Source organism: Mytilus trossulus, chromosome 9, assembly GCF_036588685.1.
Source record: "Mytilus trossulus isolate FHL-02 chromosome 9, PNRI_Mtr1.1.1.hap1, whole genome shotgun sequence".
In the NCBI taxonomy this organism is placed as follows: Eukaryota; Metazoa; Mollusca; class Bivalvia; order Mytilida; family Mytilidae; genus Mytilus; species Mytilus trossulus.
In genome coordinates this window covers 40362678-40385951 of record NC_086381.1, presented here as the reverse complement: position 1 = coordinate 40385951, position 23274 = coordinate 40362678, and the positions used below count along the sequence as shown (strand labels likewise).

The 23274-nt window shown below is 34.3% G+C and overlaps 1 protein-coding gene across 2 annotated transcripts; it reads right to left on the bottom strand.

The window, feature by feature from the left end:
- Positions 1 to 1733: 1733 nt before the first annotated feature.
- Positions 1734 to 22394, bottom strand: LOC134683891 (17-beta-hydroxysteroid dehydrogenase type 6-like). 2 transcript variants are annotated; one of them, XM_063543198.1, is made up of 5 exons: positions 22306 to 22394; positions 6321 to 6697; positions 5412 to 5670; positions 2549 to 2712; positions 1734 to 2092 (listed from the first exon to the last, which is right to left on the bottom strand). In XM_063543198.1, the coding sequence occupies exons 2-5, from the start codon at positions 6682 to 6684 to the stop codon at positions 1869 to 1871; spliced, it is 1011 nt and encodes a 336-aa protein (XP_063399268.1). In that variant the 5' UTR covers positions 6685 to 6697; positions 22306 to 22394; the 3' UTR covers positions 1734 to 1868. The 2 variants fall into 2 exon arrangements, with proteins under 2 accessions (XP_063399268.1, XP_063399267.1); XM_063543197.1 differs by lacking the exon at positions 22306 to 22394 and adding an exon at positions 16066 to 16144.
- Positions 22395 to 23274: the final 880 nt, after the last annotated feature.

Here is a 23274-nt window from a genome sequence, read left to right as displayed (position 1 = left end):
AATGCACGGACACGACTGGAAACGCCATTTTACGATCTTTCAAGAACCATAACTGCTGAACGGTAAAAGTCAAAATCGGCATTATTGAACTTGACCTCTATTTTGTCACCAGTAACAACGTATTAAAATTTGGGAAGCTTTTGAAGAACAGTTCATGCGTAAATGCACGGACACGACTGGAAACGCCATTTTACGATCTTTCAAGAACCATAACTGCTGAACGGTAAAAGTCAAAATCGGCATTATTGAACTTGACCTCTATTTTGTCACCAGTAACAACGTATTAAAATTTGGGAAGCTTTTGAAGAACAGTTCATGCGTAAATGCACGGACACGACTGGAAACGCCATTTTACGATCTTTCAAGAACCATAACTGCTGAACGGTAAAAGTCAAAATCGGCATTATTGAACTTGACCTCTATTTTGTCACCAGTAACAACGTATTAAAATTTGGGAAGCTTTTGAAGAACAGTTCATGCGTAAATGCACGGACACGACTTGAAACGCCATTTTTCAATCTTTCAAGAATCATTACTCCTGAACGGTAATAAACACATTTATTCTAAAACCGGTTGTTGGCATGATACGGGTTATGCTCTTCTCATATATTTTATGATGATATAATATTAAACCTTAAAAAGCTTGATATTTATATGATGAAGACGTAGTTTTCAATCAGTTTAATTGAGGTTTTCAGCTGGCATATCAGTAACTGGTAGTAGTAATTTGTTAATTTATGTATTATTGTCATTTTAATTTGAGGGTTTTGCATATACCTAGTCTGACATCGGACTCTCAAACTGATTTTTACAATGCTCAGTACTGTGTGTGTTTTTATTTTTCATTGCCTAATGGTAAAGGGGGGTGGTAGGGATCTGCAAAAACATGTCCAGACGCATTTTTTCGCCTGTTCCAAGTCAGGAGCCTCTGGCCTTGGATAGTCTTGTATGATTTTTAATTTAATTTTATTTATATATTTCGGAGTTTAGTATTACGTCCATTATCACTGAACTAATACACATTGATATTTAGATGGTAGCTGAAGCACGCCAACTGGTGCAGGAATTTCTCGCTGTATTGCAAACTCATTGGTGGTCTTCGACTGTTGTCTGCTCTTTGGTCTGGTGTTTGTCTCTTTGTCACATTCACAATTTCCATTTTTAATTTTATTTTAAAATGTGGTAGTCTAAACCCACTCTTTTAAACTGATGACGTCTTTAAAATATTTAACATTATCGGTACGTAACGGTATACTTGTAACTCTACGTTAAGATAACTTGAACATTTACTCGCTGCATATATCTCTGTTCTACATTCTATTCGTATAAGACGTTGATTATATCCTTATTCTACATTTTATTCGTATGTGACTGACTAGATCCTTATTCTACATTACAAGATCCTTATTCTACATTTCAAGATCCTAATTTTACATTGTACTCGTATGTGGAGATGACATGATCCTTACTCTACATTCTACTTCTATGTGACGATGACTAGATCCTTATTCTACATTTTATTCGTATGTGACGATGACTAGAATACTCACTACAACAGACACCCTAAAAATGGTATGCTTATGGAGAACTGGACTAGAAATAAGTTAAGAATTTACAGATATAGGGCGAAGTGACATAGATTCTAGCAGATCCCATTATAATGAGCCAACGTGAATGTTTAATGATTTTGACAGCAGTTTCTTATAAATTTTCGTGATCTTAAATAATTAACGAACATAGTTCTGTTTTATTTGAAATAAAACGAAAAGAAATTACAACCTGTACAATTCAAACAAGTACTATATTTAACATTTTCTATGCATTAAGCAAGATTCACACAATTATTTAACGCCAACTAATAATATAAATTAAGTTTTTTCAGCTGCAGGTATTGGTCTACCTTGACTTAGTACATAATCACTCATCCACTCTGGTAAATTCCAAAGAATCCGAAACAAAAGTTTAGCATCATATCCAACTAGATAGCGATGATGTGGCTGTTTTGCTGTAAGCGCATGAATATAAGCTTCGTAGACTAGGTTCACTCTTGGTGAACCTATGTAATCAATTCCTGTCCGAATAACTTTCTGTACTGAAAGTAAACGAAAACATAATTTTATCCTCGCTTTAAACAAAATTGACTCAGCAAAGAGATAGGAATGACAGGTTTTGTTTTTGTTTCGTTGGTTTCTTCTTATAATTGATATGTTTCGCTCTGTCTTAGTTCATAATCCGGGTCAAATTATTCAACCATAACATTTTACCAACAAAGCTTTGACTCTTAATTGAATATGACGAATGCTGAGAAGCTGATAATATGTTGGGTTATTCAGGAAATCATATGGATACTGTTAACATTCACGTTATTATTAATTAATGCCGTATGATAATAGAGTACATTATTTACACAGGATTGATAAATATATTTCCTTATTTAAGACAGTTTTGTCGGTTAAGCTAATACATCATACATGTCAAAACCTTTTACCAGATATTCAGATTTGTTTGATTTTTTTTTTAATATTATTTAGAAAAATAAGTTACTTGCCCTTTTCAACATACTCCTTTCCATAATATATCTGCATGTGTGTTGATAAACTGTTAAACTTGTTTTTGACTGCATTACAAATTGTATCAGGATCTGACATACTTGTTCTAAAATGTCCAGGTTCTATTATATGCACTGTTACTCCTCTGCGATAAAGCTCACGTCTACAATAGATTATCCAAATATTCAATTATAACCATATACATGTATACAGTTAACGAAAATAATTTTACGGTCTTAATTCAGTTCATTAGTTTCAGAATTTTTTTGTATATCAAATTTTTTTCAAGAATGGACTAAAAGGTAGTGGTGACGGAACTCTTTTTCAAGCTAAAGATTGTGCAAATTGCCTCAAACTATACACTGAAATACGAATGTTGAATAAATAAAATGATAAGATTGAGTGACAACATATTTGTCACGTTTGGAGGACGTGTTCTTTACTGAACAATCTGCAGTACAATGGGAACCAACTGTGCTCATTTTCTTGCCGATTTGTTCCCTTATTCATGAGGCTGATGAACCTAGAAGTATCCTTTAATTTTACTTTCTTCATAACGATAATTTATAAACTTACATACATTCCGTTACATTATATACACTATATACAATTATATCGAAGTTGAATGTTTAATATGGAGTGCCAGACATGCACCGTATTTTTAAATAAATTAAAAAAAAAATAATTAGATATTTAAAACTGACATCTTTTGTCTTTTTGTTAGCCGCTAAATATTTCAAAATTTGGTGAATACATGTATGTTCATAACATCTATGCATTCGAATTTGAGATAAAGAATACAACAGATACAGCGGAGTATTTCCTTTATCTTGATTACCATCTAGAACTTGATAATTAGTGTCGTTTGAAAACCAAAACCAAACGTTAAGACAAAAGAGTTGTGAACTTTACATTTCTTTTTATCATCTTTCCTGAGGAGCTTGCATACGTAGTAACTATCACCCAGTTGATAGGTAATCACGATTTCTTAGATATACAGTTTCTGCTCCAAATCCTCAAAAGCAAGCTTTCAACCAAAAGATAAACATGTTGAAGATGAAGGCATATCGCCGTAAATGTTACGGACGCCTTCAGAAATCCTGAGCGTTGGCCATTATGGAATTTATCTGCTTCATCGATGACGTTTTTTTTTTTTAACCTTGTGTACAGGTCGGTCGACTTTTTACCCGAATGTCATCTACCGGATGTGCCTTATCAACAAATGCGTACTAACATGAGCAATACGGCTGGTGCCACATATGGAGCGGGTTCTATTGGCTATCCGGAGCACCTGATATCACCCAAAGATTTTGGTTGGGTTTGTGTGTCTCAGTCCTTAGTACACCATGTTGTTTACTGTTGTTTGTCTAATGGACTTTTCTTTCCATCCATGGAGTTGTCAGTTTATTTTCAACTTAATATTTGAATGTCTTATTGGTATCTGCCGCATGATGTAGCTCTTAAATTGTGTTTCAGAGGAAAACTAGATGTGTCAAAACGACACGAATGGCCCGTCTCAAAACTTTTAAAACAGCAATTTCACAACCTATGTGGACACAAACATGATGGTAGTCTCACATATCAAAACTCACCTCAAAATCTAAAGGCGTATATAAAAAAATCCATATAACTGTGATTTTTCAAAAATTTTCAGTCTTAAACCCTTAATTTCGGCAAAAAAAAGCTGAGCAAAACTAAACTTATAACTTGATCTGTAATTCATCATGGTTAACTAACATACCAAAAATCAGCCCATTGTCTCAAGGCATTAGGAATAAAAGTCTGTATAACTGTGATTTTCAACAATATTATCAAAGTCCAAAGCACGTAAATTACAAAGAAATTAGCGGAGCGGAAAAAAATCAGCCTAATATCTGAAGGCGTTTAGAAAAAACATCTGTATAACTGTGATTTTTAACGATTTAGTCTGAAATTCGCAAAAAAAAAACAACAGTGGAGCGTAACGAAACTTAAACTTGATCTTTAACTCATCATGGTTACATTTTATGTAACTCACATACCTAAAATATGTCCAATATCTCAAGGGGTTTAGAAAAAAAACTCCGTATAACTGTGATTTTCAGCAAATTATCAAAGTCCAAAACCCGTAATTTCGGCAAATTAGCGGAGCATAACTTAACTTAATCTTGATCTGAAACACATCATGGTTAGCTGAAATTACAAAAATCACCTCAATATCTCAAGGCGTTGAGAAACAAGAGGCTCTCAAGAGCCTGAATCGCTCACCTTAATTTTGTTTGGTTAAATCTCTCATCAATGATTATTTTGGCTTTTCAATTTATTTAAATGTTCTTTGAATCGTCCTATTTTCTTCAAAAGCAAAAAATAAAATATTTTCTCCTATGTTCTATTTTAGCCATAGGAGCTATCTTTCTTGACATACAAGGAAATGAAATATAAAATTTATACTAGATACTCTTATTAATAAATAAACTCATTTAGCCTAAGTTTGGCTGAAATTGATACAGCAGTTTCAAAGGATAAGATTGTTTTAAAGTAAGTCAACATGATGAACAAATTGTGAAAAAAGTATTTAAAGGGCAATAACTCCTTAAGGGGTCAATTGACAATTTTGGTCAACTGACTTATTATGTAGATTTTACTTAGCTTAACATTTTTGCTATAAACAGTTTATCTGTGTCTATAATAATAAACTGCAAAATTTCTTTAAAATCGTCAATTCAGGGGCAGTATACCTGAAAAACCAGTTACCAAATGACACCGAAATTAACATCTATAGGTAACCGTACGGCTTTCAGCAATGATTCAAGCCCATACCGCATAGTCAGCCATAAAAATAGTTAAGAGTAAGAAACTTAGTATATATATTACTTAGCCTACCTTAAAACATCTGAATATCCTTCTACAGCATATTTTGATATTGTATAAGGTCCTGTGGCAATAGCTATTCTCCCCGCAATGCTTGACATGTTGATAATACGGCCGTTAGCTTTCAGAAGTAATGGAAGAAACACTCGACACATCTCTATCATTCCGAACGTATTTACTGCTAACGTTTCCTGATAGTCCTCCCTTGACAACCATTCTACTGGTACTGGTGACCCGACAATCCCAGCATTATTCACCAATCCCCATATTCCTGAAATATAAATCAAAATTAATCATTATATGTGTTAATGCATTTAAACCGTAAGCTTTAAAAATGATGTATTTAGTTTGTGTCCGAAGACATTGCTATTTATAGCTCTCTATCATAAAGTGTTGTGGGATGTAGACTTATGTGTACTGATGTGGTTCATATGTGTTTCTCCTTTCTCGTTTTATATATATATATATGTATATAAGACCGTTTGTTCTCCTGTTTAAATGGTTTTACACTAACTAACTGGAAGTGTTTAACGACCTTGACTATACACTAGTCATGTTTTATCCCTTTTATAGCATGCTCTTTGGTGTGAGCCAATGATACATGTTAAAGGCCGAGCTTTGACCTATAATGGTTATCTTTAAACATATGTGACTTGGATGGAGAGATGTCTCATAGGAACTCATACAACATCTTCGTATATCTATTATGGTCGTTGATACATGGGATTAAAGGGATGTACGACAAACCAAGAAAAACTCACCAGTGTTGCTCGAATCATAAAAGTTAAATCAAAGGATTATTAAACAAAACCTATCCTATCATTTCTCCGGAACATTCATTATAATTTCATATGTAGAAATGCTTAAAGAAAGTGTTATCTAAAGACCTAAATCTTACAAATGAAGTATAATATTATTCACCTGTATTTTCTGGTAGCGATGCTTTAACATTTACTAGTGCCTTGTTTATGCTTTCAGTTTTGGAGACGTCTAGTTGGATTGCTTTGACGGTATCGGAAGTTTCCTCATTAAGCATGTCTATTCCTTGTTGAGAAAAACAACCAGCGAATACATGGAAGCCAAGAACATCTAATCTTTTCGCTAATAAATTACCAAATCCAGAATCACAACCCGTTATCACAACATATCGACTTCTATAGTTTCCTACTTTTTGACGATTACGAAGCCATCTCCATGTAAACCACAGAACTATAAATGAAGTAATGACATAAAACCACATAGCTTCATGCAGAGACGGAGTTGTCAAATATGAATCAGTTACCATTAAAGGAACTGACCTGAAATCAGAAATGGAATATTGATTGTGAATAACCATGTTTTTATTTGATCTTTTTAAAATATCAAATACAAAAAATCTTCTGGTATGCTATGTCAATTGTATATTTATGCTATAACTTGCTTTTTATGCCCCACCTACGATAGTAGAGGGGCATGATGTTTTCTGGTCTGTGGCTCTGTTCATTCATCCGTCTGTGCGTCCGTTCAGGTTTTGACTCCAATTTCATGGTCCACTGAACATAGAAAATGAAAGTGGGGGTTTCAGGTTAAAGTTTTTGGTCAAGGTAGTTTTTGATGAAGCTATAGTTTAATCAACTTGAAACTTAGTACATATGTTCCCTATAGTATGATCTTTCTAATGTTAATGCCAAATTAGATTATTATCCAATTTCATTGTCCATGGAACATGGAAAAGGATAGTGCAAGTGGGGCATCCGTGTACTTTGGACACATTCTTGTTTTGTATGTCTTTTAGAATGTTTCATGCATAATGTAACACGTTTTCTTCACCCTAATAACATAACAAACAGACGTATTTTATTCTTAATTAAAAACTTCTCGTCAAGATGAGAAAGAAGCGTTTGCACTGCCACACATGTACATAGCAAGCAACAATCAAGCATCGACAAATTATCATTATGATTTATCAACTTCGTTATTAAATTAAGTAGCAACTAATAACCAGAACAAGCATTCTCTGAGTATTGAATGTCAATACATAGTCCCCTTCTAATTTAAATTCATTATATTGGAACACAATTTTAATTTCATACATAACATGTGTGAATTTTATATTAAGAGGCTGTGCCATAAGCATAGAGCTTCAGGTGGAAAGTGAAAAAATAAAATAAAAAAAGCATCAAACCTTGCTTAAAGTCAACATCTTAGACTTAAAAGATCATACGACAAACAATTGTGAGGAAAAAAAACTTTGTTGACAGTTACATAATGGTTACCATAAGAAACTAGGGAATCTGAGACACTATTTGAGGTAAAAAAACAGGATATTCGGACATGAAATATAATATCAGAATAAAGAATAGTGGTCATTGCAAGTAAATATTTTAATTATATAACCTTAAGATAATAAGCCTAAAAAAAATACTTTTCTTAAAAAAATGTTTATTCATGGTTGCTATGGTAACAGGAAAATCAAAGGGTTCAAGTTTATAAATTTTACACAAAAATCAGCAATTTTTGGGTCAAAATTGTAAAAAATCCAGATGTATGTAATATAAAATATGGCACTGACAAAAATGAATGACTATCATATAATTCAAAGAAAAAATAAAATTGTGTAGACTAATAAATTTGTATTTGTGGCAGCTACCCAACATTATGCTGTTTCGGAAGCAATTTTGTACAAAAACTACAATTTGTTTCCCCTAATAGGGGTCACTATCATAAATGAATTAATTTGTACTGACAAAATAAATGTTACATAAAAATTTATTCAATTGAGTAGAAAAATATGCATAAAATCTCCATGGCAACCATCTTTTTTGCATAGCGACCTACTGATGCTGAAAATATTCAATGTTGATTTTTAACAAAAATGCACAAAATAAGTCATTTGAAGCCTGCTGGGGATAAAATAAAACACAATAACAGTAAAATTGTGCATAAAGAGATGCGAAACTCTCCTTAGCAATACTTATTCATAACATAAATGCCTAGTAACCAACTGATACTTGAAAATACCCACGCTCAATTTTTGGATAATAAGCACAATTTAAAAGTATAAATACCTGATAAAAACTAAACTAACATAAAAAGATCAATCATGCATCATGTGCATAATGACCTTTCATTTAAAAAATATCTTATGTAACACTACTTTTTGCATAGCAACCAGCATATGTGGTGTAAAAGAGGGACGAAAGATACCAGAGGGCCATTCCAACTCATAATCAAAATAAACTATATATTCTATTACATATTTGATTTAATCAGGACTGGTATTAATAAAGATGCAAATTTCATCAAAATTTCAATATGGGATCAAAACTGTATTGTATGCCCTAAAACACTGCAATTTGATTTTTCAATACTAAAGGAGAGGGTGACCATAAATATTTTCGACCCTCTGCATTCGAAAATAAAGTCATAATACAAGTAGTAAGATTTAAAAATAGGTCAACATGACCAAAATTGACCAAGGAGATATGGCCTTTAAAATTACATAGACAAACCGATGTTGAATTTCTGCCACTCAATTGCTACTATAATTATTGATAAATAAAAACCAAAAAGGCAAAATGTGTAGCAAGGTAGTATCTACAAATAAGTCACATGATCAAAATTACCATTGACCCATAAAGAGTTATTGGCCTTTGCAGAAAGTTTTTCAACATTTTTTAATAAATTTTGTAATTTTTTACAAAAACAGCTCCTGAAAAACATCTGGGCTAAACAAAACCAAACTGGGTCTAAAATCATTCAATGTCTAATAGCCTGTTGATTTATCAGCTATGATCATACTTTTGACAGACTTGAATAATTTTACTTTTATGTTTTTCTGCAATTTCAGGGTTCAAAAAATGGCTTGTATCATACCTCCCTCTTTGTCAGATAAGATTGTCAACAAAAATACTCACTTGACTTTATTGTAGGGTTGTCATTTCAAATAGAAATTAAAGTGAATATTAAAAGTTTGATCTTTTTATCTTTTTTAACTTTTGGGATTTAATCTTTACAGAGCCCCTGAGGTGCCAAGTAAATACAAATATTAAAATATAGATTTAATCAGATGCGCCACTGTTTAAAAATTTGTGTGCATGACTTTAAAATTGGTGCACACGACTTTTTAAAGCATGTGTATGACTTCGAAAGTCATGCGAACGAATCTAAATTGTGCGCATAAGTTTCAGAAATTTGTGTTCATAACTATCAAAAATATCTCGCACGACTTTCAAACTTGTGCGCTCCTCCTTATTGGATCAGTCTACTTTGTTTGAAAGTCGTGGTCACTAGTTTCTAAACAACCGCTAACATTTCTTGGCGTCGTATATTGGTACATGTACATGTATGATGTCGTCTTAGTCGGCGTCATCGTTGTCAGAAGACACATTTGCTTTCCGGACAATTACTTTGATTTAAGAAAATGGATCTCTTTGAAATTTTCCAGATGGTCCAATATCAAAATAGGAAGCTTGGGATTAATTTTCGGGTTTTTGGTACCATCAGGTAAAGAAGAATTGGGGACCAAAAGGGACAATCAGAAGTTCTTTTTGCAGTTTCCTAACAATTACTTTTATTTAAGTGATTAGATATCTCTGTCATTCTAGCACAAGGTATCATACTATAAATGGAAAGTATGGGGGTAATAACTCCAAGAAGGGTTCAAAACTATTTTTTAAGTGGTGGTGTCATATATTTTTTGTTTTTTCCCATTAATCATTGATCATTTCTGATTTATATTTATAAAAATATTAAATTTTGTGTAATAGTCATTAATCTTCAATTGCATAGTATTGCGCAGTATTGAGAAATAATTCAATCACACAGTATTGCGCAATATCACAATGTTGTACAATATGAGGAAATCTTCAATTACACAGTACTGCGCAATAGCAAAAATCTTCAATTTTACAGTATTGCACAATAAATCTCCAATTGCGCGTCATTGTAAAGTTGCCAAATAACAGAAAATCTTCAAATGCACAGGTTGTTGCATTAGCAAGAACTGTTCAATTCCACAGTATTGCGCAATAAGCAAAAAATATCTGATTGCAAAGTATTTTGCAATAGAAAAAAAACTGTAATTGAAAATTTAACAAAATAGTTGGTATAAAAGTTAAAAAAAAAAGAAGATGTGGTATGATTGCCAATGAGACAGCTCTCCACAAGAGACCAAAGTGACACAGACATTAACTATAGGTCACTGTACGGCCTTCACAAATGAGAAAAGCCAATACTGCATAGTCAGCTATAAAAGGCCCTGAAATGACAATGTAAAACAAGCCCCGAGGGTGACTCGGAAATAGAAATATAATCACTTGGTCTTCTCCCGACCGGCAGTAAAACGCTTGCTGAAGTGGGGCATTCGTTTGGCTGTGCGGGATGTATCAAGTTCGCAGTCATGTCCAGTCGGATTGGGGACGTTTAATCCGATGTCTCGTGTAAAGAGAGTGCCACGCTCTTTGCACGTTAAGAACCACTGCAACAACTCTTTGAGGGGTCCATAGGTGGCCTGTTGCAAGGCAAAATTTCTGACCCTATCCAGTATACCCTCGTTTTCCTGTGGCAGTCCAAATTTCCCCGACCATCATCCCAGATGGCATCTTTTGTTACAAGACCTACCTATTGTGTTTATAGTGAAATTGTTTTCGTCCTGAATATGAATGAAATATTTGTCACTGGACGTTAAGCAACCAACAATCAATCAATCAATGTAAAACAATTCAAAAGAGAAAACTAACGGCCTCATTTAAGTACAAAAAAAATCTTAATACAAATATGTAACACATTAACATACAATAATCACTGAACTACAGCCGGCTCCTGACTTGGGACAGGCACATACATACATACATGTAATGTGGCGGGGATAAACATGTAAGCATAAATTCGGCACGATTTTTCAAACTGGTCTGCATCACATTAAACCTCTGGCAAAAGAAAATATCTATTTTATTTACACGGCACTTAATGGACTCCATAAATGTTTGACAATCTCTTCATATTTGTAATTTATTTGGTCACCAATCTCTGCATTACCTTGTCCCGCAAAATTAATCAATGTTCTTTCAAGTTGTCACTGATGAAAAGGGATAAAACGGCATTGGAAAGTTTGTATTATTCGCAAATATATTTAGTCAGAGTTTTTTAAAAGCTAAGTCTTCAGAAATTACGGACATCACATGTATTGAAAAGAATGTATGATATTGGAATAAATTTGACCTAACAATACTTGTATTCAAAATCGTTTCGGGTCTAGTTTGGGTTCAGGTGCGATTACGCTCGGGATTGCGGGATTTACCCTTTCGGTATAAGGGAATCTTTTTTGTATAATTTCGCGATGTCAGAATTAAAATTTATTTAAAGTTGGGATCTCAGGATTTGGTGTTTTTAAGCCAGGGGTTTTGGGATGAGGACCCCTTCTACCCCTTCCTCTTTATACTTATACAATAGATTCAACATTAATGCAGTTTAAATTAAAGTTTTGGGTATATTCCGTCCATGGATATATATCAGTTATAAAATGAGAGTCGAGTCAGTAAAATGACAGATTTTTTTTGGTATCAGATAATCTCAAATAAGGAGTTGTGGTATAATTGCCAATAAGACAAATACCAACAAAATACCAAAACTGATGTGTCTACTATTGGTCTTCTTACAACCTTCTACATTGAGCAAACCCCATACTCTATAGCAAGCTATAAACAATAATAAAAACCAGCAGCATGAACAAATATTTAAAGCAAATAAATTAGAAAACCCATGCATGATTTAGGCTTTAACTATAAACTAAGAAATAATTATGGCAGACTTTTGCACAATTTGCTCTATGGTCGAGTGGTTGTCGCTTTGACATATTTACCATTTCCTTTCTCAATTTTATTTGAAAATTGAGTATGAAAATGGGGTATATGTCAAAAAGTTATTAACTCAACCAAATGACTACCACTGAATCACATGCTCCTGAATTTGGACAGGCACTTACCTTATGTGTGAGGTGAGGGGGTAATTTGTTTACAAGGTTAACCCTACTAGTCTTGAACAATAGTGTAAAAGGATTAGGTCCAGTAAGACCCCTTTTTGGCCCCAAAATATAGCAGTTTTACAAAATTGTTAAAATGTAAATTTTTAGTTGTTCTTTATACAGTAGAATGCTTCTGCTACATAATTATGAGCTGTTTTAACATAATAATGTACATTTATCGGGTACTAGCACCATAAAGTCTTGCTAAATTACTAAAATCGTCACAATTGTGACATTTTAGTTAAATTTTAGATGGTTTTCGTGTAAAACGAAAGTGGCCGCATTCGTGTTCATCCTTAATATTGAAATATGAGTTGTATTTTATGGTAATACATAACATATATAAAGGTTGAGGATGAACACGGATGCAGCCACTTTCATTTTTGACAAAAAAACATATGAAAAGTGATATTTTTCAGCATATTTGGTAGATTTTTCACATTTGGGCTTGAATCAGATCGTTTTTAATGACTAAATCAGTTAAAATTTTCCCCATTACCTAATTGATTCAAATGAAATAGACACTTAAGTGTTTAATAAATGGTCAAAATCTTTTGTCAGATGAACCTGAAATTTGAGGCCAAAATCGGTCATAAGCGGACCAACCGGAAGGTTGGAATGAATGAACTTAATATTTAAAAAAATCAAAATCATTTATGAAATTCAGGACTTAGTATCACATTAGAGGGGCATAACCAGGGTTGGTTAAATAAAAGAGGGTTAAAATTGTGAATTTCAAATGCCCATTAATATGGTATTTTTTTTAGACTATTTTACCAATTTAAAAAAAAAAATAGCCCCCCCCCCCCCCCCCCCTGTTCAAATCCTGAATCCACCTTCATTAGTCCCCAGTACTTGATAGTTGGCATATTCCATCTAAAAACAGTTATATCATGAAACAAAAAAGTGTAATAGTGTTAGTAGATTAGCAGTAGGGTGACGCAAATCATCTGAATCTTCACCCCATATCTGGCACAATTAAGAAAAACTCTGAAAATGGGGAAAAGGGCATTTTTGAAACCGTCAGCAAAAAAAAATCACTTAAGAGTCTACCCAATTTTATTTTTTTGATTAACAGTATAGATATTTAATATTAGAATTACATAATACATCATATCAATGTTAGTTCAGAATTTTGTATTTATATGATACAAAACAGGTCGTATTTCTTAATATTTCCCATTTAAATTTCCTTACATTTTCCTGTTGCCATAGCAACGTATTACAAAAACATCATCACTGATAAAATGTTTTAATTGATTTGAAGTGGTAACCTCACTTTGTACTTTTAACAACACACATACTCCTGGTCACACTTTTGCTCTAGGAAGCCTGCAAGTGGGTTGATTTTTGTCTAATTTTGGTACGCTTTTTGGACTCGTACCTAGATACGAGATGTAATGATGTGATCGGAAACAAATTAGTTTTCTCTAAAACGTTGTTTATGGTATAAACAAATCAATTAAGAGCACTTTAAACAAAATCTTATTTTTTGCACATTCCATGTTTGTACAGTATGAAGCTCTATGCTTATTGGCATGTCCTCTTTAAAATATCTTCTTAATATCTTCCAAGCATGACGAAGTGTTGAAATCTTATCATCTAAGTGAGTTTTCTAAGGCAAAGACCATTTTTCTGCACAAAATCATCAGACAGGAACAAAATTCAAACTTGATCTGTTAGTTGTCATGAAATAATTATTCAATCAATATCTTCAAGAATGACAAAAAAAAAAGAGTGCGGAAAATTTTTTAATTTAGTAAATTCCTAAGTCGAAGGACCATAAAAGAGGGACGAAAGATACCAAAGGGACAGTCAAACTCATCAATAGGAAATAAACTGACAACACCATGGCTAAAAATGAAAAAGGACAGACAAACAATAAAGCACACATGACACAATATAGAAAACTAAAGAATAAGCAACACGAACCGCACCAAAAAACAAGGGGTGATCTCAGGTGTTCCGCAAGGGTAAGAAGATCCTGCTCCTGCTTCACATGTGGCACCCGTCGTGTTGCTTATGTGATAACGAATCCGATAAAAAGTCTAATTTCTCTGCACAAAATCATCACACCCGAATAAAATCAAAATTGATCTGTAAAAGAGGGACGAAAGATACCAAAGGGACAGTCAAACTCATAAATCTAAAACAAACTGACAACGCCATGGCTAAAAATGAAAAAGACAAACAGAAAAACAATAGTACACATGGCACAACATAGAAAACTAAAGAATAAACAACACGAACCCCACCAAAAACTAGGGGTGATCTCAGGTGCTCCGGAAGGGTAAGCAGATCCTCTGCTCCACATGCGGCACCCGTCGTGTTGCTTATGTGATTACAAATCCGGTAAATAGTCTAATTCGGTAGGTCAAATTCATGAAAGGGAAGGGGATAGTAGTTACGACATAAGGAACATATCCGATATCATTTGTGAAACCGTTATTCAATAACGGTCAACCAACTCGTGATGGCGTCCGTAAAATTTACGAAGGGATGATTTCAACTTCACCATTTGGAACTCTTGGTTTAATAGTTTTCTTGTGAGCAGTAACCCTCTATCAAGAAAATCCTGATAGGAAATGCAAGCACGGGAATATCGTATCAATTGGGAGATATATACCCCGTATGCAGGTGCTGCTGGAATGTTGCTACTTCGAAATGGAAAGTTCACAATTGGAAAGCTGAAATCATCTATTTTGTCGTAAAGTTTTGTCTTCAACCGACCCTCATTGTCAATTTCTAGATGTAAGTCAAGATATGAAGCCGACTTAACTGTATCTGTAGTATCCTTCATCTCCAATTCGATGGGATAGATACGATCCACATAGTCACCAAATTTTGAATTGTTTAGTGAAAGAACGTCATCTATATAGCGGGAAGTAGAGTTAAAGGATATTGCTAACTTCTTATCTTTCTTCCTAAAAAGTTCCTGCATGAAGTCAGCCTCATAATAATAAAGAAACAAGTCAGCAAGTAGAGGGGCACAGTTTGTTCTCATTGGGATACCAACAGTCTGTTGAAAAACACAAGTGTAACTTGTCATGATAAAACAATGCACGAGATATCAAATCTTCATTTTCAAGCATGATGAAAATAGCCGGACAGACAGACAGACAAATGGAGTGCAAACCTTAAGTTCCCTTTGACTCCATCGGTGGGGGACTGTTCAGAGTAAAAACCTTAAACCCGTACTGAGCTTACTGCATGTTTGAAACGGCTACTTTATATCACTGGTTTGAGTGAAATTCTGTGCCAACTGATTTTAAATTATGAATTAAAGAACACAATCATGAAGCTATATCGATAAAATAGACATGCAAGTGAACAACGGTATCGTTGTGGATAAACCGAGAGTATAAAGGGCGTATGCCTCCTTTACCTTAACAACCACCCCAAAATATAACTACATGTATATTATTTTCTCTAAAATTGTCAATAAAAATTGTTTCCTCGCTATATAGTAGGCAGTATGTTATCCCACTTTCAAAATTTTGGAATCGCCTCTGCGATAATTATAAGATTCACATCTTTAAACAGTTAAACAGAAAAGTCGATGTATATATGTGTGTTGTTAAAAGCATCTCTTTTCTTTAATTAGGAAATACATGTAATAATTGTATTATGTTTATTTGTAACTCAACTTGTATTGTCACTTACCTGTAATGTACATAAATATGTGTAGTGCACTTCTAAAGATATATATAAGTATAAAGTTTAAACACAAACTGAATAAATAGTCCGGCGGCTTTGTGAAAAATTGTGCACATCCTGTTACAAGCATGAAATTTGGCATAGACCTTCCTCAACTATTACTCTCTTATTTCAGATAGGGAGGCATTTGAAAAAAATGTCTCACTTCCGGTAAAATCCAAAATGGCGGACGTCATTCTTAAATCAGCCCAATATCGAAGGCTAGCGTGTAAAAATGTCCTATTATCATGCTACTATCATAATATTTGGTACAGACCTTTGTGTTTTACTACTTTTGGATAAATTAAATAAATTAGATGTCTTCAGAAACCCCACTTCCGGTTAAAATCCAATATGGCGGACATTGTACTTAAAAAAGCTTATTATTTAGGGAGAGTAATTGAAATGTGTTTTACCATATTGCTACTATCATTACATTGAACAGGAACCTTTCTTTGGTGCTTCTGATGAAGGCAATGTATAAGACATATGTCTTAAAAAACCTTACTTCTGGAAGTATCCAAAATGGAGGACAGAGAAATATCAATTTTTTATTCAAATTTTCAACTTTTTTCAAAATGTAAAGAAAATGATTTTGTTTTGTGCTGCACATAATAGATCTAATAAGTTTGTGAGATCTTACAGTACAACCCCGGTAATTTAGGCTGATCAATCATAATTCTTTATGTTAATGTCACATCTTCAAATACCATCAATGTCTCCCAGGTAGTCTTTTTTTCCTTTACAAGCAAAGAGAGAACAGTATCACAACCGTCATAATGTATGGGTCAGAAATAAAAGTGTGTGATCACTCATTGCTTAGTGCATTTGAAAGGCCATTGATAGATATTAATCCAAAGATTTTTGCCTCCCCAAATACAATCCATAGTTCGTCTGCCCCTATGTCACGGAATAGCGAAAAAATATTGACAGCATCATCAGTGACTGTTAATCATGACTCGTTTAAGTGCGTGTTTCACTGCATCAGACACATTGCACCATGATTTAAGTGTCAGTCTCTTTATGTGAAAATGGTGCTACACTTAAAATACATTACGTGGTGAATAAGATAGAATATCCTGAGCATTTGTTGCTACAACTACCATACTCATCAAAGACTTCATCCACTCTTGTTACAGTCTCAAGGTATTTTATGAAGGTAAGGACATAATATCCAATCATCTTACTCGTTAGGATACACCTTGAAACTGTAACAACAGTGGATGTAGTGTTGGATGTGAACATAGACAATACTGGTAGTTTGAAAGCTGCTAAAAGAAGCAAGGGCAACATTTAGGGGTAAGGGAATACACAGACGAACCAAGGATTAAAAACATCCTCAAAATTGGGAAAGTTTTCTGAGAGATGACGACAGTAAGAAAGAACTTTTAAGTTTTCATTCACAGAAGCTTGCTCAATACAATTTTAAATACAAGGTAGTTGAAGCAACAAATGCTCAGGATGTTCAGTGTTATCCACCACTTGATGATGTTTCAAGTTTAGCACCATGTTTACACCAAGAGACTGACACTAGAATCAAGATAGATGTGCCTGATGCAGTGAAACATAGACTTAACTGAGTCATGACTCAAACAGTCGATACTAATGTCATTGCTGTTTCGCTATTCCGTGACATGGGGGCAGACAAACTTTGGTTTGCATTTGGAAGGGGAAAGTATAAGATATATATCAATCAATGACCTTTTAAATGCACTAGGCATTAAAAGATAACACATTTGCTGGAAAAGGAACTGCGTTGGTGACATTAATGGAGTTTGAAGATGTGACTATAGCATTTAGAATGATGATTGACCAGCCAACATCACCATATGGATTTGATGTTTAATGTCATTGAAAACGAGACGTGGTTTTGTTGGAAGATCAAAAAAAAAAGAAACAGATTAGGTTAACAAGGCTAGAAAATATGTGTTTTTGCAGAATTTATGGATGTGAGAAACAATACCACAGTCTTTGTAAATGTTGGAAATCAGTTCTCCGATTGTGAATTGCGGCCTACTGAGTTTGCTGATTTGGTATTATGTCCTTACCTAAATAAAATACCTTGAAACTGAAATAATAGTCGATGAAGTCTTGGATGCGTATGGTAGTTATAGCAACAAATTGTCAGGATATTCTATCTTATCCACCACGTAATGTATTTCAGATTCAGCACCAAGTTCACATTTAGAGGCAGACACTAAAATCATGGTGCATGTGTCTGATGCAGTGAAACACGCAAGTAAACGAGTCATGATTCGAACAGTCGTTAATGATGATGCTGCCACTACTGTTTCGCTATTCCGTTACATAGGGGTAGACGAACTATGGATTGTGTTTCGGAGGGCAAAAGACTTTGGATTAATATCTATCATTGGCCTTTCAAATGCACTAGACAATGAGTGCTGTGAAACACTTATTGTTATCCATGTCTTTACCTGTTGTGATATGGTTCTCTCTTTGCTTGAAAGCGGGGAAAAGACTATGTGGGAGACATTGATTGCATTTGAAGATGTGACTTTAACAAAAAGAATGATGATTAATCAGGCTAATGGGTATAACATGATTAACGAAGCAAGAAAATAACTATTTGGGCAACAGGGACGGCTTTTTGATGCTATTCCCTCAGCTTGGTCTAGTCTTTTCCAGCATGTAAATCATTTAATATACTAAGGTATGTGTTTAGGGAGACGAGCTTGGGATTGGCTCTTATGCTACTCACTCCAGGCAGGGACAAAGAGGATGACTTTTGAAATATTTTTTTTAAGGCCTCATCATTTTGTCAAAAGCTTATACATTGTGGATGGAAGAAAGGATACCGCGGTCATTTTTAATGTGGAAAATCGGGTATCCCGTGCACTGCGAGGTGTGCATGTTATGGTGACTGTGAATAAACATGTATTCTTGGCCAAATAGTAATAATTTAAAATTATTTTTAGTACTATAGTGATTTTTTTTTAATCAATCTATCCAAAACTCTAAATCGAAGAAATAGATTGAGGGCTCATCTTTGAAATTTACGTCATATTTTTAACCGGAAGTGTCAACTTTATATCTAAATATTTACAACATGCTAGAATAAGTGGTTTTGAGGATAACTTTAAGCCACAAGTTGAATGACCAGCACAAAACAAAATCATTTTCTTTACATTTTGAAAAAAATGAAAATTTGAATAAAAAGTGGATATTTCTATGTCTACCATTTTTAATATAACCGGAAGTAAGGGTTTATAAGACACATGTCTTATGCATTGTATCCACCAGAAACACCAAAGAAAGGTTCATACACAATGTAATGATAGTAGCAATACGTTAAAACACATTTCAACTACCCTCCCTAAAAAATAAGCTTATTTAAGTACAATGTCAGCCATATTGGATTTTAACCGGAAGTTGGGTTTCTGAAGACATTTAATTTATTTAACTTATCCAAAAGTAGTAAAAAAAAAGGTCTGTACCAAATATTATGATAGTAGCATGATAATAACACATTTTTACACGCTAGCCTTCAAAATTGGGCTGATTTAAGTATGACGTCCGCCATTTTGGATTTTACCGGAAGTGAGACATTTTTTTTCAAATGCCTCCCTATCTGAAATAAAAGAGCAATAGTTGAGGAAGGTCTATGCCAAATTTCATGCTTGTAACAGGATGTGCACAATTCATCTGAAATATGCTTGTAGCCGCCGGACTAAAATAAAAGTGGACAAATATAATGTGTAACACAAGTTTGATTGTTGATGGAAATAAATGTGTGACTGAAAAACGTGTGTACATGCTTTTAAAAAAATCATGCTTGAATTAACAGCTATTTAGAGGTATATAAGATGTGAAAGTGATATTTTATGTAACATACATGTATTCAACAAAAACGAAAGAACACTTTCAAATGTGTGTAGACCCTCATACACCATAAAAGATCACGCGTTTTCGAATTTCTATATTTAGAAACTATTATCTTGACATAATACCAGTGTTTTATAAATATAACATGTATGTATGGAACGCCGTAACTGCCTTAATATTGTACTTCCTTCTTTATCATGATGAGGTTTTATCCAAATTATTTTTGGTCTCGTTAGTATCTTTCATTGTATTACCGAACTTAACCTTAACCATATTCGGAAGCTGGAGAGAACAAGGGTTCTAGGCATCACCCTTTATATGCCCTTTAGCTAATTTTCAGGAATTGTTTCCTCATTTGGTTTGGTGGACTTCTCAAGCAAACGTTCCAAATCATACTCTGTTCGCAGATGCCTCCAACCTCAGTTGGGGAGCTTATCTGGAAGGTCTTTCAGTGTTAGGAGTGTGGACTCCAGATATCTTTTGAAGGAACACATCAACATACTAGAAAGAAGGCAGTTCTTCTTGCCCTGTCTCATTTTCAGTCACTACTGCAGAACAAATCTCTGGTTCTAGCAACGGATAACACCACTGTGGTGGCTTAGTTGCGAAACCAAGGGGATCTTATTGTTACGAGCTGTAGCTTTTAGCAAAAGAAATTCTTCTTCTTTGCAATAATCTTCATCTACAGATTATAATTCGTCATGTCACAGGGAAACTCAATGTGTTAGCAGATGCTCTGTCAAGAACATTTACCCTAGTCCATACAGAGTGGGAACTTCTACAATTAATATTTCAGGCAATAACACTTCAGTGGGGGTCTACTCATGTAGACCTGTCTGCAACAAGCCTCAATTACAAAGTGCAAGTGTTCATGTCTCCTGTACCAGATCCGAAAGCTTACGCAGTAGACTGCATGAGTGTACCTTGGGACGGGCTGTTCGCTTACGCTTTCCCACCGTTCAAGTTTCTGTCACAGATTCTTCGGAAGATATCAGCAGAGCAAGGGTTGATCATTCTTATTGCTCCAGCTTGCCCTTAACAAGCCTGGTTTCCAGATCTTCTTCATCTGTCTTGTGCTCGTCCACTGGTTCTACCAGTACGACACAATCTTCTGTCCTAGTTAAAGGGCAAGATAATTCATCCCAATCCAGAGAAGCTACATCTGTTCGCGTGGCTTCTCTCAGGGATAGCTTCAAGGAGAGAAGTTTTTCTGAATGCGCAGCCAGACATCTCTCCAGAGCAGTCAGAGATTCCACTAACATAGTCTACGATGCCAAGTGGACTATCTTCAGTAGTTGGTGTAGTGAAAAGGAAATTGATCCTTTCCAAATTTCTGTACAACAACTAGCAGAATTTCTGAACCACCTTTTAGAAGAGAAAGGATTGTCTCCCTCTACTATTAAAGGCTAAAGATCAGCTGTTTCTAGGACGATTCAACTGTCTGGAGGTCCAGACTTTGGTAATAATGAATTATTTCTCTTTTAGGTAAGAATTTCACTCTTGAACGCCCTAGACAGAGAGTTTTAATCCCGTCTTGGAATTTGAGTCTTGTTTTATCAGCTTTAAAAAAAAAATCCTTTTGAACCTGCTGAAAAGGTTGAAATCAAGTGTTTGTCGTATAAGTGTTGTTTCCTTCTTGCCTTGGTCACTGGAAGAAGAAGAAGTGAAATTTATGCTTTTTCCACTGCTGATTACTGCCTTCGTTTTAATAGGGATAAGTCATCTGTTACCCTATTAACGGATCCAGCTTTTTTATCTAAAATCAAATTCCGGGTAGAGGCTCAGAACCGATAGTGATTCCAGCCCTTCCTGATGATTCAAGTTCTAAAGTACTCTGTCCTATCCGAGTCTTACTTTTATATCTTTAGAGAGCTCAAAGTCTCCGCACCTCCTCAAATTCCAGGTTATTTATTCATATTTACAAAGGAAAACAAGATTTGTCTGTTAAAACCATTTCAACTTGCATCTGTAAAACTATTCAGTTAGCTTACAGTTTTTCTAATGAAGAACTTCTGAAAACTATGCATGTTACAACCTATGATGTTAGAACTATTTCTACCTCCTGGGCCCTGTTTAATAATGCTTCTTTAAAGGAAGCCTTATCTGCAGGTTTCTGGAGAACTGAAAAATCTTTCATTTCTCATTTTCTGCATACTTTAGCTACTCAAGGTCAGAGTTTGTACTCCTTAGGACCTTTAGTTTCCGCACAAAGAGTTGTTTTCCTCCTGCAGCTTCTGGTTCAGGGGATTCAGCTTTGTGTTAGATTCTGTATTTCACTCAGAATTTATGATGGTAACGTATTTATTGACATAAAATTGTACATTTTTAAAGGAAAATGAGATTTTATTACTGATAAATACTTACCATCATAAATTAAAGGTCCCTTCTAACCTCCCCTTCATCTCCTGTTTTTTTCTATGACTTCTTGCTTACGTTGGGAAATAAAATGGATGATATAAAGGCATGGTTATACGGGCACTGGTCATCCCTCTTCTCATTAGATGATATTTTTATTTGGGGTTTTCTGCCTGTCAGACTTGCGCAGATGGATGCACTCAGAATTTATGATGGTAAGTATTTTTTAATAAAAAATCTCATTTTTCTTAAAAATGTATAATTTTGTTTTACAATTTTTTTAGTTGAAAAGTGACAATTTTAATCCTCTGTAGGTTCTTGGAAATCCCGTTGATACCATCTGTATATGTAATGTTTCTAAACATTCATTGATTCAATGGACATTGAAAACCAGTATATATTGAATATCAAACTGGCAATTTGGCCCCTCCGTAAACATAGAAGACATGGAGTTTATCCAAATTCTTTTTGGTATCGATTGTATTTTCATATTTACTAACTTCCTGTACAATATAAGAACGATTGAGAGATCTGCTGGTTCTAAACAGCGCCATATGCCCTTTGGCCGGATTATTTGACGATATTCATCTGAAAAGTGACAATTTTAGCCTTACGTAGATATCAGAGATAACATCATTCTGAAAAATGCTTTTGATACCATCTGTATATGTATACATTATCTAAAAGGTTCATTGAATTTCATGGACATTGAACCAGTGTTCTCGGTCATAAAACTTTACTCAGTACTTGTAGTACAAATTCAGTGATCGAAACAAAAATCCAATATTTTGATTGGTTGGTATTTGAGTCTGAGTACAAAAATTGTGCTCGAATATTTTATGATCGACCGCACAAGGCCAGTGGGTCTCACTATCATTTAAGCGGTCTCCGGCAGATTGTCACCATTTCTACCCACCCGTGACTAAAGAAATGCATCGTATGACCTTTAATATTAAGCAAAAAAAATACCGTATAGTA

Bases quoted from the DNA above. Each gene is read 5' to 3' on its own strand.
- LOC134683891 (XM_063543198.1), bottom strand. From the start codon at position 6,684: ATGGTAACTGATTCATATTTGACAACTCCGTCTCTGCATGAAGCTATG. The intron at 2,713-5,411 runs GTAGGCTAAGTA...AATCTATTGTAG, and splicing joins GGATATTCAGATGTTTTAAG to ACGTGAGCTTTATCGCAGAG. The intron at 2,093-2,548 runs GCAAGTAACTTA...GTTTACTTTCAG, and splicing joins AAAGGAGTATGTTGAAAAGG to TACAGAAAGTTATTCGGACA.